Raw genomic sequence first — 17,408 nt, forward strand, 5'->3', positions numbered from 1 at the left:
AATATTTATATAAATAATAACTGTTCATTTTTATTAATTATTTTTAGTTCATTTATTATTGATTCTTTTTCATTTATATTATTGGAAGTTAGTCACCCTATGATTTATGAGATGATATATGGTTTTATTTTTTTTTTATTTAATCTATTTTGTTAAATATTGTTTATTTTTGTCTTCAATTTATTACTTTAATTATATTTTATGAAGTTCAATAAGTTCATTTTTAATTTTGTATTATACTAAGGCACTAATGCCTCTTGTCGATGCCTATCATATTATTCTAAAGGGACTAGTCCCAGGAAAAATAAAGATAATTATTATTATTATATTTCCTATAACATTACAGCTACTGCGATGCAACCACTATGGTGCACAATGAAAGACTAGAGGTTACTACCTCACAAAACTCCATATACCAGACACACAGCACTGGTTTGTTGTAAAAAGTGAAATATACACACAAACACTCCTATTTTTATTGATATTTTAGAATAATATCTAATTATTTATTTTTTAATTGTAATTGTTTCACCTAAGGCGCGATATATATTTGGTAAGAGCTACTTGGAGGTACCAAAGTATTGCCTACTGTTTGACCCCCTGGCCATGAGGCAGTTATTGGCTCAGATCTGTTGATACGAAATAGGGCTCCCACGGTTGCGGGCTATTAAATATTTTATTAAAATAACTGGACCTTAAGACCCGTATTTCCAGTTTTCATAATGACTCCATTACCTTCACCGCGCGTAAGGCCGCCGAAGAGGTTGAGGAGGCCAGATAGTGCGGAAACCCTAATTATATCCTTTCCATCATTTACGCCAATAATTTGCGCAACTATTATGGAAGAAGTTGCGATCGGCAAGAAGATAATGATATTACGAAAATGCCAACGATGGCCTCTAAGGTCCCAAAACATAACGGTGAGCTGTCACATTATTGAATAAAAGATAAAAGACTACCTAAATATAGAACAGTTAGAAAAGTCGTAAGCCAAATATCATTCGTTCCTTGCATTAGCGACCAAGATTTACTTTTAAATGTTTTCGAGCCGAAACCACATGTTTATCAATTGAAACAAAACAAACGCTTGGTAAATAAAAAATGAGTCGGTATACATACGCTAGTGTAGACACAGTGGACATCGGATTTGTGTCGGCCATTATACCTTATTTTTACACCATTTTATTTTTAAAAAGGGGCAAAATAAATACAAAAATAAGACTAAATAAAAGGAAACGTAAAGATCGACAAAATAGCTAGAAGATGATAAAAATTCATCTTAAATCAGCTGTGACAATAATAGGAGCGAACAATCTACAAGAAAGGATATAAAATAACATATCACAGCCGAATACATCGCAATTCCACCTCCATCAGGGGCCTGTGTTTCGGATTCCACACCCAAGACAGGATACACCACAACAACATCAAGGAAATGCCACCTGCAAAGACGTCTATTCAAAAGCTAAGTTTAAGGCACATCAAATAAGATCAAGCCTCTACTCTGATCCATTAGATTCACTATGAGAAAATTAAAAAAAAGACTACCGCCATCTAGAAATTTTTGGCAGCAGAATAATTCTCAATTATTTTACGATTAAACAATAGTATAAATGAAGCTATCTAGGTCCAGTGGAATAGCTTAAAATATCCACTTATTTTTTTATACACTCTTAAAGATGTTACCTCTGCGTCACAATAGGAGGGGAGGGTTAAAATATACAATCTTAAACTAGAATTAATTATTAATTTCTAAGGTTAGGAAAATTTTTTAGTTAATTAAACCCGGAGAGCACAAATATTAGTCTCTTGGCAGTTCTAAAACAACAATAACTAATTATAAGTGTGTGTGTAACTAAGTGTACCCAAAAACGATTCGTCGGGCACAAATTCAAGCCAAATCTTACCTGTCAATCCAAATAACCCGCCCACACGCTTGCATATACACGCATTACCCATAGTTTGGCAAACATGCAAAGGTACCTTTATATACTAATAAAGAAATGGTATGAAGCTAAATCACGCCAACTTAATCCCGTGGCGAGAACACCTGGCTATGGGAGGTAATCCTAGAAAGGAAAACAGTATATGAGAATTGCCTGTGGTGTAGTGTCCTAAATTAGTGTACTCTATCTGTGTTAGAGTACTGTTACTCCAATCTTGAGGGTCAATGGCTAAATGTGGTACAGAGACCGGGTAGTTTACAAGCATCTGTTAAGGGATAGCATTAGTATTTTAATAAATACTTATGTAATGTATTTAAATATGCATCTCTTTTCGCAACATTATGTTATAGCTTTTTATTTTTTTCAGCCAGGACTCCCACTCTGGTACTATAATAAAAAAATGTTTACAAACAAATCGCCCTACACGAGCTCTGTTTCATAATAAAGCACAAACTAATACCATTAGACTTGTAGATTAATCTTAATTCAATTACACAGACTTGTACAACAGTAACTTGTACTTTAGTATTTTTTAATTCCTGTAATATCACTAATAGTCATCCCTATCATGAAAAAAATAAATATTAGTATTATTACCACACTAGATTCTACACTTGTACTATGAACTAATACTATTAGCTTGCATTATGAAACAGGGCCCTGGTGAGGCCTCTTAAAAGGGGTCAAATCCCGCAATAGAGAAGTATGTGGTGGTGTCACCTTAACAACCTAGTAACTTCACTGACACCGGATAATAGTGGTCGGGTTGACGTTTAAATCGTGGCGAGCCCACGGTATGAAAAGTTGACCTCTGTTTTTTGGTTTGAATAGCGTAATGACCTGTATAATACTCCCTGTATATCAGAAATGGTCAGAAAGGGGGTAAACAAACAAAACAAAAGTCTTGTAAATGGAACATAAAGTAAATACTATGTATTTGTAGCTACATCATTCATTATTTACTTTTCTATCAAAATTAACAAAAATGTGAAATTAAAAGCAATTTTATTCTGGAATATCAACAAATAAATGGCCCTTAACAATAATTACAATGAAAAATAATGAGAAAATAGTTGACCGTTGATAATACATATATGGAAGGTGCGGTCAGAATATAACACAAATAAGTTGAAAGAACTTACCAAATTATGCCAATGTTTCGGCCAGAATTTCTAGCCTTCGTCAGGGCTAAGTCACATATATATATTTTCTTTCACTTTATTTTTTTATTTTTTGTTTTATTTCCATAACTTTAATTTTTAAATTATAATATTCATTTTTTTTTTTGCATTACATAACTTTTAATTTTTATTTCCTTAATTATTCTATTTGACTTATATATTTAATTACATATATATACATTTTATTTTCCACTTCTATCATAACTTTATTTTTATTAATTTTCATTCTGTAAAATTATTTACTTTAATCATCACGTTTTATTTTATTTATTTTTTGTATTCATTGGTTGTTATCCTGTTATTTATTCTCTAGCCCTGATAAAGGTTAGAAATTCTGGCCGAAAAGTTGGTGCTATTAAATAAGTTCTTTCAAATTATTTGTGTTACATTCTGAACACACCCCCAACCATCTACTCCTCATATAATTACAATCAACAATTGAGTGCCGACTGTCTGACATAAATTGATTTAGTTACTAAGCAATAACACAATAAAATATAGTAAAACTTGTAATATACAAAATAAAATAAAAGATTGAAAGATTGAGGGGGTGTCACTGGACAGATGTACGTAGAGAAGGATCGGTGGTAGCTGCATCGAACCTTCGGGTTCGCTAAGCCTTTATTATTATGAATTTGTTTTTCCTGAATATCTCTTCGTTTTATCTATATACAAGTAGTATATACCTATGCATTCTTTTTATCTACATAAAAGTAGTATATACCTATGTAATCGTTTTATCAATATACAAGTAGTATATACCTATATAATCGTTTTATCGAGGATAGTCATTTAGGATTTATAGGAAAAGACTAAAAAAAGTGATAAAATTCTAATTCGTGACTTTATCGTTAATTATTTGCAAAGTAACTGTTTTAAGAACATTATAAATCCGTTTTTGTGATAATTTTAGTTTCATATGGATCCTACACCTCAATGTTGGGGAAATTTTGTTTCCTACGCTTTACGACATACTTCTTGACTAATTAAATAAATTATAGTACTCCTTCAACGTACGTTTTAATACTGTTTAATTTCTTATAACATAACGTCGCTAGGAAGCGCTGTTTTTGTTTTTTAACAATAACAAAATCCAAAAGATATAGTATTAATAATCAGTTGTAATCCTACATCATAAGTTCCAAAGGTTTTTTTTTTGTTTTTTTTTTTTGTAAAAACTGTATTATTTTTCTTTTTCAGGAATCTTTTTTACTTCTTTATTGATTATGTAAGGCAACACAACGTCCAATCTAATTGTTTATATTTTTAATTAGAGTGGTACCTATGGGTAGTTTCTTTACATGCCTGTTTTACTCTCTTTTGATATTAAACTAAATTTACTTAATGTGTTTTTATGTAAATGCAGTTGTAAATTGCAATAAATGAATACAAAGAAAAAAAATTCATAAACTAATAAAATTTACATATTTCTTATAATGTTATTTTATTTTATTTCGCTTTTATTTATTTATGGACTATTTTCTTGCTATTACTCAAACCTTTTAATTCCACAAAACTTGTTGTACTTAAAATATTAATTCAGATTACAAGTATTCGAGTAATCCGAATACAAAGGCTAAAAATACAATTTGGCAATATATTAGAACTATTATTAACTAGATATTATAGCGAGTGGGTTAGTCGATGTACGATATTTCACAATTTGAAATATTTGATTTTAACGGGAAGAGGATGCTTTAAGATAATTAAATAGAGCAATATTTAAAAAGCACCTGAAATTGGGAAACAACCTTTTATTATAAAATTAATTAGCTAATTATTAAGTGTTACAAACAACAGAGAAATGTTTCTTTGTTATGTATAACATTATTTGGTTACGGATTCTATACACATTTCCTTCATGTCTTGTTACGGTTGCCATGGTGAAATAAAAACACTGGCGATATCTGCGTAGACAAGGGGTGTTACGGTTGTCATGGTGAAAACAAAACACGAGCGATATGTTTTAGACGAGTGGGTTTTGTTTTTGTGAAGGCGACAGTTTGATTCTGGGAACTCGTATGTTCAGACGAGTGAGTTTTGGTTTTGTGAAGGCGACAGTTTGATTCTGGGAACTCGTATGTTCAGACGAGTGAGTTTTGGTTTTGATTTTGGAACACGTTACGATTGTTCAATGTGAAGTGGTAATAGTTTAAAGGCCCTCTGTCTTCATGGTTTGAACCGGAATATCACCATATGAGAGATGTTGTCATATATGTTTTGTTTTTCAAAATTATGGTGTTTACTTCAATAGACGATCATTAACAATAGAAGTGGAGGACTACGTGGGGTTTGAACTAAATTTTATTTTATATTCACTTTTATACTCTTTTGGATAATAATGTAAATATAGTTATTAAGCTTAAGTCAACCTATAAGTTTTAATTGTTTTATTAATTGATAAGAATTCTTTTTTTTCCTTTTTCATTCTCTGTATACATATATTTTTTCTTATTATTAAACTTTTGTACATATAGTTCTGCTGTTCTTTCTCTGCTTTCAACTTGTTAATTTACTTATATTTTTTTTGTTGTTCACGGAATAGGTAACACCTCTAAGTTTTCTGTTATCTATGTACTTGTAAAGGTATTCGCCAGTGGTTATAATTAAACAATTGTTTATATAGGGGTATATTTTAGTTATATTGTGGGCATAATGCTGCGGGGTTTTCGTTATTTCCAAGAAAAATAACGTGGCGCCTAAGGAGTAATTTATTCTTTATTGTTTTGTTTTGTTTTTTTCCTTTTGCGATTATATTTTTTTTTATTTGACTTCAACTCACCCCCGTTCTCCGCTGAGCGTGGGCAACGATAAACGTATAACTAAGGATAAATCAAAATTTGCGGTTATAGTCTTTTTCATATTAAGTAACATATCCTTCTTCATATTTAAGAATGATAACATACATATCATCAATATTCAGTAATAAGTGTCAATAATAAACATAAATTAAGAAATAATAAAACATTTAAATGAATAGTTGACTTAGTAATTGTAAATTTACGATAGCCCACGAAACGAATAAGTGGTAATAAAGACTGTAATAATCGGAAATAGCCAGTAAGAGGACTAAAGGCCTTTGAGATATCATTTAATTAATCTGAGCCGGCTGACTATTTGCATACTGATAACGCTGACAGTTGATGACTGGTGTAGTTTTACCGCCAAATAACGGGCGCCACTTTTTCCCCCGGGAAATATGAACTCGCTCCCGCTCTTAATTTAACGAGCTGCAATTAACATATCCGCTACTTGCCTCTGCGTGAGAATCCTCTGGCCAATCTGAACCATCAGTTCCCTTCGGACATCATTAGAACGCATAATTCTTCTAAGATCGGCTTAGGCCACCATCAATTATTCCATTGACGGTTAGATCCGTTAGATACCAGGAAAGTACTGGCTTATCAACGATATCTATAGTAGTAAGCTCCTTAAAGGAAACAAATGCAATTAATTAGAACAAGGAAAATAAATTACAAAAAACTTCAATAATTCAATACTTGCAAAAGTTTAATTTCTCTTGATGATTATTTCAAGATATTGAATTCAAATGCATTATTTCAAGAAAAAAATATAAGTCAATTTCCCAAGGATAAAATTTCTTTCAATGCTGATCACAGCATGAAAATCCAATTTTTATCTATCACCGACATTTTTTTTTTTTTTGTATAAAATGAAATAAATAAATATATCATCAAAAAAAAATTAATTTCATGCACGGATATAAGACTAAAGCGAGCTAAAGCAACTAGGCCCCCTGATTATTTTGCCCAAGGATCTTGTCTTAATGTTAAGATTTATAAAAGCATACTTAGGCTGTATTACTTAATGGAGGATCTATGTTTATACATTTGTTGTATATTCATGTATTGTATATTATTGTGAATCTATGTACAAACATCATTTATATTCATTTTAAGATGTCATGCTCAGAAAATTTGTTAAAGCGACTTCTCTACAGAAGAAGGCAATACAAATTTATGAACTATAGATATTTAAAATAAAATAAATTACTTATTAATAAACAAAAACCAGTACAATCAGGAATCGATCAGCGAAAGAAAACCTTACTGGTAGATGGTATTTAACCACGCCAGTATTTTTCATTTTATGCATAATATTTGAATATGTAATTTCTATTATGTTCTTATAATTTTACCAAAATAAATAATTTCTAATCACTTATCATTTTTTTTATATGTATGTATTGTATAAATTTAATAATAAAGGAGGTAACGAAAAAAAAAGAAAAGAAAAAAAGTAGTCTAAGGGGGACGGGTCCTTTGTTTTTTTCTTTTTTTTGTTCGTTACCTTCTTTATTATTAAATTTATACAATACATACATATAAATGCATAATAGTGACAAATGTATATTTGCATGCTACTGCCATTGATAGCCTTGTTGACTCCCAGGAAGCGAGGTCCTATATCACTTTTGAAATATTTGCATAAAACGGGAAGAAGATGCTTTAAGATAGTTAAATAAAGCAATATTTAAAAAGCGCCTGAAATCGGAAAACAACCTTTTATTAAATTAATTAGCTAATAATTAATAGTTACAACCACCAGAAAAATGTTTCCTTGTAATGTATAACATTCAGTAATTGGTTACGGATTCTATACAACATTTTCTTCAGGTGTTTTTCCTACTAAGTAACATATCCTAGATAACATACATATCATCAATATTCAGTAATAAGTGTCAATAATAAACATAAATTAAGAAATAATAAAACATTTAAATGAATAGATGACTTAATAATTGTATTTATATAAATTAACATAACGGATCAGTAAAAATCAGAACATTCTACAGTACTTTGATAGCTATGAGAGAAACAGTAAGAAGCAGAAATTGCTCAAAAAGTGTAGCCAACAATAAAGGATGTCACTAGAGCTATAGTTAGTGTGGTTACCAGGTCGGAGTACTATCAGAAAGTGTCGAGAGAAGGTTTTGCACTTTCTAACCAAGAACGAAACCACATGGATCAGAACAAAAAATTATAACTACCTCAGGAAATTGAAGCTCCCACAGGGGACAAAAAAAAAAGTTTGTTTTGAAACTGACAGTTATATTTTGGTACCAATATAACTATTTTTTTTTTTTTTTTTCTTATTTGTTACGGTACCAATAGTTATGATACAATAAGTATTATAAAGTTAAACATGATGCAAAATTTGAAATAATAACTATATAATATGAGATATAGCTTTTTAAAAAGCAATATTTCATAAAAAATGTACTGAAGAATCAGTAGTTAGTGAAAGAAATCTATATCTAAAAAACAATCAAAACTCACAAAATAACGCAACACTCAAAATAAAGTTATTTTGACTCAAACTTATTATACAGTATTTTGTGTCACGTAAGGTTAGTAGTTTTTATTATATTCGCATATGAATTAGGGATGGGATATCGAAAGAAAAATATCGATATCGGTATGTTAAATATCGAAACGAATATGAAATTATAAAAATAAAATATCGAAATACCTTATTTTAGCTTTTAATAAAATGATAGATTTTCTTTCATAAAATATCGATATTTCTAATAAATGAAATATTGTTTCGAATATTTTATACCGATATTAATAACAATTGAAAAACTATCGAAAAACTATTTTCAAGCTTTTTATAAGGATTTGGATTATATGACCTTATACATTTTTAGACTACATTTCTTTTATATATCTCTAATATTAAGGTGCGACCTTTTTTTTTTTTTTTTTTTTTTTTTTAGAAACCGATACTCCGATATTATCGAAGAGAAATATCGATATTCCGATATTATCGGTTACTGGATATCGATATCAAAATATCGGATATCGGAGACAAAATATCGATATTTCGATAATATCGATATCAATATCCCATCCCTAATTCCATGTACAAAAGTCAATATCAATATTGTCAACAATGTTAAATACCGTAAGGAGTATGAAATTTTCAAAATGAAATATTGAAATACCTTGTTGATAATCTTCCATATCAGTATTATTAAATATGTCGAAATGGATATTAAATTATTGAATCCAAATATCGATTTCACTTTGAATTTGTCTAGTACTTTTAAACAAAATATCGATATTTAAAAAAAAAATATTGGAATATTGTTGCTAACGTTAGAAATAAAAGATTATCGAAATGAATACGACATTATCAATATTAAATATCAAAATACTATCAATTAACATTTTCTTTAGCAAATTGATATTTGGATTATATGACCTTACACATTTTTAGACTACATTTATTTTATATATCTAATATTAAGGTGCGACCTTTTTTCCTTTTTTTTTTTTTTTTTTTTTAGAAACCGATACTCCGATATTATCGAAGAGAAATATCGATATTCCGATATTATCGGTTACTGGATATCGATATCAAAATATCGGATATCGGAGACAAAATATCGATATTTCGATAATATCGATATCAATATCCCATCCCTAATTCCATGTACAAAAGTCATATTCATATTATGAATATGACTTTTGTACATGGAATTTTGTCGGAACTACAATGAATCAATTTATTTGAGCAAATATCATAAAAACTAATACCCATAAGAAGATAAACGTCATAATTTTTTTTTTATAGTATATTAAAATAGCTTTAATTTGAGTGCTAATCTGTAAATCAAATGGTTTTTAAATAAGTAATTAGAAATCCGGGTGAAATAACTGCCTTTTATCCCCTCTTGGGTTGTTGTACTATAACGGCAGGCATTCACTTGAATTTGGCATGAATTATTCTTTATTGTTAATTTATGTTTAATAAAATGTGGTACATTAAAAAAAATAAAATGAAATGAACTTTTAACGATTAAGAAATCAGAGTGTTTTTTTTCCTGTTTTAAACTTTTCTAATAATTATAAATACAAATAAATGTTTTGTAATATTTTTACATTTTTAGTGATATTTGAGTTTAATGGTGCAGAAAAATAATTTAAAAGTACACGACTATGACTTCTGTTGTCTTTCAATCCTCAACTGATGAAATTAAAATTTATAAAAAATTAATAAAACATAATAAAAAATAAAATACGTACTAAGCAATTGTTTCGGTTTAAAGAACGATGAATCAGATCATAATACATTAAGAATCCCTTTCACTATCGGGTGAATGGCTCTGAATTGCTGTGGGATTCAATTAATTATCTAAAAAGTAATAAAACTAATTATAAATTAATACTTATTTTGGCTCGATAAGAAAAATTAATTTCAGTTTTATGTTGCAATATTTACACTTCTTCTCCACCAATAGCCATTAGGTCATAAATGCTTAAGCCATACTTGTCTTAGCCAAGGCTGCAATGGCGAATTTCAACTTTATAGGCGATGAGCTAATCGGGATTGGAGTAAGGCAGCTGGGGTGTTACAGCCTTGAGTAGTTACCTCCCTATATGTCAGCATTCTATTACGTGAAAAAAAGATATTGATACCTCAATTAAAAATTATGAGATCTCATTAACACATGAAAATAATTACTGAGTTTGTTATAAACTGATAAAGTAAGTTATCGAAGAAAGAATTAGAACCTGAAATGTTTTCCATGTCAATTAAAAAGTCATTGGAATTTAACCTATACAGATATGAAGATTCATTGTTCCAGAAAAAAGTGACGTACATCGGAGATTTCTAAAAAGGTAATTGTCCACTTTTATTTACATTTATGCTATTTAATGTTCAAGCCAACTTCAGGATTCTAAGGAATATATCATAACGAATATTTGCCAGAACGTTTGTTTTAGTTTTTGTTTTTTTTACGCGAACATTATTTAGAATTACTTAAAGAATTGCCAGTCACCAAGGTTTCTATCCAAAGCTACCTAGGAGCCTTATGTGTGTAAATAAAGGTTACCTAAAACAAAAGACGCTTCCAGTAAAGTAATCCAAAAATGTTGTTTTAGGTAAAAGCATAGTTGATATTTGTTTTTGAAAATATAATTTTTAAAAGCAATTCATAAAAGATTTTATTTCACTTATTATTTTTGTTATTTGCTAAATATTTCTATATATATTTCTAAACCGGTCAGGAAAAATATTCTATTAAAATTCGAATTTAACTTTTATTTTAACTGGCTTAAAAAATTGGACTACTTTATTGAAATATCTCTGGTTATATTTTTTTCTTATTCAACATAAAAAAAAAAAAAAATAAATAAAATGAACCTCGATTGGTAAATTATAAAATATTAATTCATACAATTTTTCTTGATACCACACCGATCTCACGGAAAAAGAACAAGATCACAATTAAATTTCAGACAGAAATTGAATACTTATACTTATCGATCACAAACACCACAAATGTTTGGAACAAAGCAGTTATGACCCATCATGGGTCAAAGCGTTTCACATTATTATTATAATAATAAAAGATTTATTCAGAAGTTTACTTTTACTTAATTTATTTTATTTTTATTTATATAAGGGTGTATTTTTTACTATATTTTTCAATTTTTTTTTAATGTATGCATCCTAAATCCGTGACAGATTATAATGTTTATTAATAAATAAACAAGTTTATAAAAAAAAAAAGGAATCAGATTTTTAAAAAATCATTAAAATGAGTTATATAAAGCCCATAGATTTTTCTTCTAAATATTAGAAAGAAGCATCTGTAAGATTTAAGTTCTGTACCTAAAGAAATTTACGTAAGCTGTGCCCTAGTGTTGGCAATCAGTTGGTTCAATAAGTCGATTGTTACCAACAAGTAGCGATAATCGATGTTTACTATACTAATGATAGAGGCACAACTACAAAGGATGAGGCAATGCCCCCAGCGAACCCAACACTACCACAGAGCTCCTTTATCAGATCCAGGAAAAGTCCCGAGGGCTGTTTAGGGAAACGTAAGAGTTGCCTGCCGAAATAAAGAGCCGTAATCAGTGTAGAAGCCCAGGGCTGACCATTACCTTAATAACAGTTATTTATATCCAGCCCTGGAGAGTCGGGATTGGGGAACACTTCTCGCTAACTAATTGCAGGTGTAGTTGTGGGTGTAGTTTCGGTTCGGGCTGCTACCGAGTGCCCAACGGTACTCCCGCTCTGCATCCTCATTCATTTCAGTACCGGGCGTCTCCAAGGTTGCATAACTTTAACCCGTCAAAAAAAAAATAAATAAATAAATAAATAAAATAAAAAATAATAAAAGCAAAAAATCAATATACGAACGAAATTTTGATTAATGAGCAATAAATAAAGAATATTTAACGAGAAAGATACTTTCACTAAATCCAACTAGATAAAAGAAATCAGATTTCCTTCAAAATATAAACTAAGAATACATCATTATGAATCAATATATTGCTGACCCGGAAGTATGACATAAACTTTGTGAAACTGACTGTATTGCATTGGCGAAGTCAAAAGTGCATTTACTACATTTTTCTAAGTCAACATATTTAAAAAATCGCCAAAGGAGAGATTTCGTTAGCACAATGTCGACTAACAAACAACTAGAAAATCCATTTTTGAGCCCACCAATACAATAAAGTCCATTTTAAAAATATATATTGACATTTATAACTGTATTTATAAATAAATAAATAATAATAATAAATTTGATGTTAGATTATAATGGTATGATACAGGCCTGTAGAGAAACTACCCATTGATAGCACTCTAAAAACATTTATACAACAGAAGGTCTACAGGCCTTCTTCTTTTCAGGCGTCTCGGAGGATTGTCAGGAATGGAAGAGAAAGCAAGGTTTGAAACTAGTCGGTTTGGGTGGTCAGGGAGTTTATAGTGGAAGGAATATCTGGTTCGGGCTAGATTGGTTATATATGGAACATAAAGGTCTTTATGGATGAATTCATTTGTAACAAATTAAGGATATTGGATTGTAAGGATTGGATGCAAGAGGAATTAAAAAGTTAAGGTGAGCCCCAAAATTGAAGTCCGTATCATAGTCATATTGATCAGTCTTTTTTAATGGATTGCTAGTCCGTTTGTCTATTAAGTGTTGTAACAGTTGAACATAAAATGAAATAAAGATAAAGTTGGTAAGGGGTGTGGTCAAAAGAAAACAAATATAGTTAATTACCATTTATTTTCACCCTACTTTGTAGAGCTTCATCAGGGCTAAAAAGATACAAAAAACAACTAAAAATCTTTTTAGCCCTGATGAAGCTCTGCAAAGTGGGATGAAACGTCGGCAAATAAATAGTTGTTAACTACTTTTGTTTCTTTCTGGAAAACGATGGAAACTAAGAAATATGGTACCAGGTGATTAGATAAATTTAGTTGTTTTTTTAACATTTAATGAATAACTGATTTCTTTGATAAATAAATTACAATTTGTAAATCCAAATTAATTTGGTACCAGTAAAATAGTTTAAATGGTAAACCTCCAACAATTTTTAGATGATTTGCTTTGCATTATCTCTAAAGTTCTATTCTGAAGATGTTCAAGTTTTGATAAATGACTATCAGAACTGTTACCATAGCATTCGATCTCACATCCTAATATCGATTCAAAGATGTTTTGTACACCATTATTAAGGCTTCCCACTTAAGTGAATCTCTTTAAAACATTTGATTGGATAGTAAGAAAAAATAGATTTTTATATGGAATAAAGAACTTATTTAACGTTTTGATAAGGCCTGTGATACGGGGTGGAGACCACATGCTTACTCAACTTGGAAAAGCTGGTAAAAATAGAAAGGATGATCATGAGAAAAATCTATGGATCCAGAAAAACACAAGAAGGTTAAGATCTAACGAAGAGATCTACACAAACATCAAAGACCTGGAAACCGAGATGAGAATCAGAAGGCTGACATTCTATGGGCACATGAAGAGGATGAAGGAGAAAAGATTGAATAAGAAGATCTTTAAACAAATTTTTAGCTACAAGACCATGGGAGGATACACGAAGAAAATGAGAGAGGAATTAAAGAAACTTAAAATTTCAGATACCGACTGCCTAGATAGAGATACGTATAGGAAAACATTGAAAAATCTTACCAATATTGGAAGAGGGAAAAAAATGGGTGAGAAGTGGTCCGAAGAAAGAAAAGAAAGGCAGTCGAGGATCATGAAACTGCGATGGGAAGAAAGAAAATCAAGACTCCCAAAGACGTCTAACCATTAATATTCACGTGGTCCTTAGTGGCCGATACGTGATAAAAAGAAAAAAGAAATCTTATTTATCATTTGTGTCAAATGTCAAATTACTATCAAATGGACAGTAAGTAAACATCTTTTTTTTTTTTTTTAATAAATATCTTTGAATTTCACTTAGAGTTAGAGTTTTAAGGACTATTACTAGAATTCCATTCAGCGCGATATAATATAAAATATACGTTATTCAATTTTATATTTGCAAGTTATTCACAATTAGGCCAAGGAATTTTTGTTCGAATGTACTACTGCAAATACAACCTGATCCATTAAATATATACTAAATGCTAAACTAGAAGCTAAGATATACAACACAAGACGATAACATCTCGTTTATGGGCAGGGTTAAAACCCACGCCACGTCCATTCTTCTAGGAAATAGCACTTTGTCATGATGAAAAATGTTTCTTTTATAATATAATATAGTATGGACTTCTAGAAAAGAAGCCAACATGTTATTCATCGTTTCAACCATTAATCATTGGCGATGAATGGTAAAAAACTTATCATGGGCTTAAAGAATATTTGGGATGTTGTTCGCCGATGTCTTCCTTCCTTTTGTCATTTCGAATTCAGAAACCTATAAATCTTTATCCAATATGCATACAAGAAAGATTACTTTTGAATTATTACATACATAAATTTCGTTTATAAAAAGGTTGCCAGTTTTCTGAAGAGTCAAATCAGGTTTCCAACCATTGGAAAACCATGAACAGTTTTGGATTACTATGATTTTTCTTCTCATGGAGATTTTAGCTCGTTTGGGCTGCCATGTAGCTTCTAATTAAATTTTAATTTATATTTTATACAGAGAAAAATAAATGAAAACAAATTTTATCATAAATTATTACTTGCCATAAACAACTTTATTGTGGTTTATTTTTTTAGTGGGATTTTTAAAAATTAAATATCAGTTATATATTTTAATATAAAATATAAATATAATGAAAAAACTAACTAAAAACTCTTGGAGGCGAAACGGCAGTCGGTCCCACCAGCTAAGTAATATTCAAGGACAATGATAAATCAGATATGGAGTGTGGCTGTTTAAAGTCGATATTATGACCGCTGGAGGACCTATATTTCTTTCCTGATGCAGACCGTCCATGGAACACACCTCCGGGTTATTAATGAACATTCTGGAAGACCAGAACCGAAATAACGATCTAAGTACATGAAGTTGGGTCATCATTTCTTTGTCCGGGGTCCATCTGAGCCTACAGAAGAAGTGAAGAAGAGGCTTCACTAAATAGGGCGGAGAAGAGTGGAACTGTGCCTTATAGTCATGGGTCACCCATCATAGTACTGGCCAGGTTCGACGTTGTTTAACCTTTTTACTCAGATCAGTGTCTGTGTTTGCATATAAATGATTATGTAATATATCCAACTTTACTGAAACACTGACAACATTCCTGAAGATTTTGATAGACAATATATGCTTATGTAGTACAGTTATTCTCAATCTTTTTTGAGGGATAGAACTCTATTGGTGGAACGGTTTTGGTAGATAATAGTGAAACTCCATTATTATTTGACACAAAAGAGTTTCTAATACCAATTTTTCAGCATAAGCTAAGAAAGAGTATAATACCGACATAAAACGTTAAAATTGAAGAAAATCTGAGATAGTAAGGTTCAAAATTGTGTTTATTTGACGTGGAATGACCCATTCCTAAACTACTTTGTGGAACTGAAGTGCATACTGTTAGGTCATAAAATAGTATGAAAATATCCTATAACTCAAAAACTGCTTATATATGTTCATCAATGAACGGAAACGTCATTCAGTGACAACAAACAATTAAGAAAAAAAATTAAGAAGAATATACCAACATAAATATTCATTTATTTTGCGATGAAACTATTAATCATATTGACTCCTGTACATGAGTACGTCTCGTTTTCCAGCAAAAAACAAAGCAACAATCTAAAAATCTGAGTAAATATTCATTTAAAAAAAAAAAAAATGCATTATCTATTGCAATATAATTTTAAGTTGTAGTGTTTTTTTCCTCAAATAATGCATTTTTTTTTTGTGTCACTTTCACGAGCACCTGCATACACAAATATTTATGTTCTTATTAATTTATTTGAACACAAATATACTCGCAGATATTCAGTTCTGCAAATATATTTAATATATGTAATTACAAATACAAATATGACCAACTATGTAAGAGAAGCCATCATCGGTAAACAGCGTCTATTCAATGTTTTAAGATCATTATACCTTATTCAACCATTCATCGTGAATCATCAATGAATAGTAGTATGAATATAAAAAAGATAAAAATTTTGCAATATGGCAATGTGTTATTTCCTTAAAGTGTGGGTTGAGCGTAGGTATACACCCCCTAAGTCACGTTTCACTGTTGTGAGAGCCTAAACTTCAAGATTATTACTTACTTTAAATAAATCAACTTGTCTTTGCAATGTGGATTGAATAATAAACTCAGAAAAAGTGAAATTGAAATATTCATTCATTGAAATAAAAAAAGGTTTACTAATTAATCTGGAAATTAAATAGCATTAATTTATTTTGTGTAATCCTAACAATAAATCCAAGTAACAGTTGCCTAATAATCAGTATTATTAAATATATTAGTAGAAAAATTTACTAACAGTCATAGCTCATATCAGCCTCAGTTATTGGTACCGCATCCAGCATCTTTTCGCCATTACTTCTCCGAGACTTCCCGACGAGCCGGCAGCGAGCGAAGCTAACGAACGACCAGTGCATCCGACACTCAACGCATCACTCCACAGACTGCGCCTCGCCCAGGCCCCACCCCTAGCGAGAGTTACACTTTCCACCCTGAGGTGGGAGACGAGTGCTACCATTTCTCTCGGTTCAGTGAGCAATGTAAACATTTCGATGATAACTAAATCGATATATTTATCGTTATGAGTTTTGAACAAACATTTCGTAGAAATCGAGAAAGTTTGGTTCTAGGCCAAGGACACAAGGTCACTTGAGGTGAGGATATGATACAACTCAATTTACACATTAAGTAACAGTTTTAGAAAAGGAAGGAGATAATTACGTTTTAAACCTTGAAAAGGAAAAATTAAAAGTAAACACTTCTTAAAAACATTGTCCACCAACATTCGAAGCAGCTACAGTACCCGATATTTCAATAAAAAAAA

General features: G+C 30.4%; 1 protein-coding gene across 1 annotated transcript in view; it reads right to left on the minus strand.

The window, feature by feature from the left end:
• Positions 1-17,023, minus strand: part of mwh (multiple wing hairs) — a 228,419-nt gene extending 211,396 nt beyond the window's left edge. Inside the window, exon 1 of the mRNA XM_014432981.2 lies at positions 16,884-17,023. Coding sequence (XP_014288467.2) covers positions 16,884-17,001 — 118 coding nt within the window. The 5' untranslated portion in view covers positions 17,002-17,023. The remainder of the gene's footprint in view (positions 1-16,883) is intronic.
• Between the last annotated feature and the right edge of the window lie 385 nt (positions 17,024-17,408).

This window comes from Halyomorpha halys, unplaced genomic scaffold (genome assembly GCF_000696795.3).
Source record: "Halyomorpha halys isolate HHAL.00 unplaced genomic scaffold, Hhal_1.1 Scaffold1141.1, whole genome shotgun sequence".
NCBI classification, from domain to species: domain Eukaryota; kingdom Metazoa; phylum Arthropoda; class Insecta; order Hemiptera; family Pentatomidae; genus Halyomorpha; species Halyomorpha halys.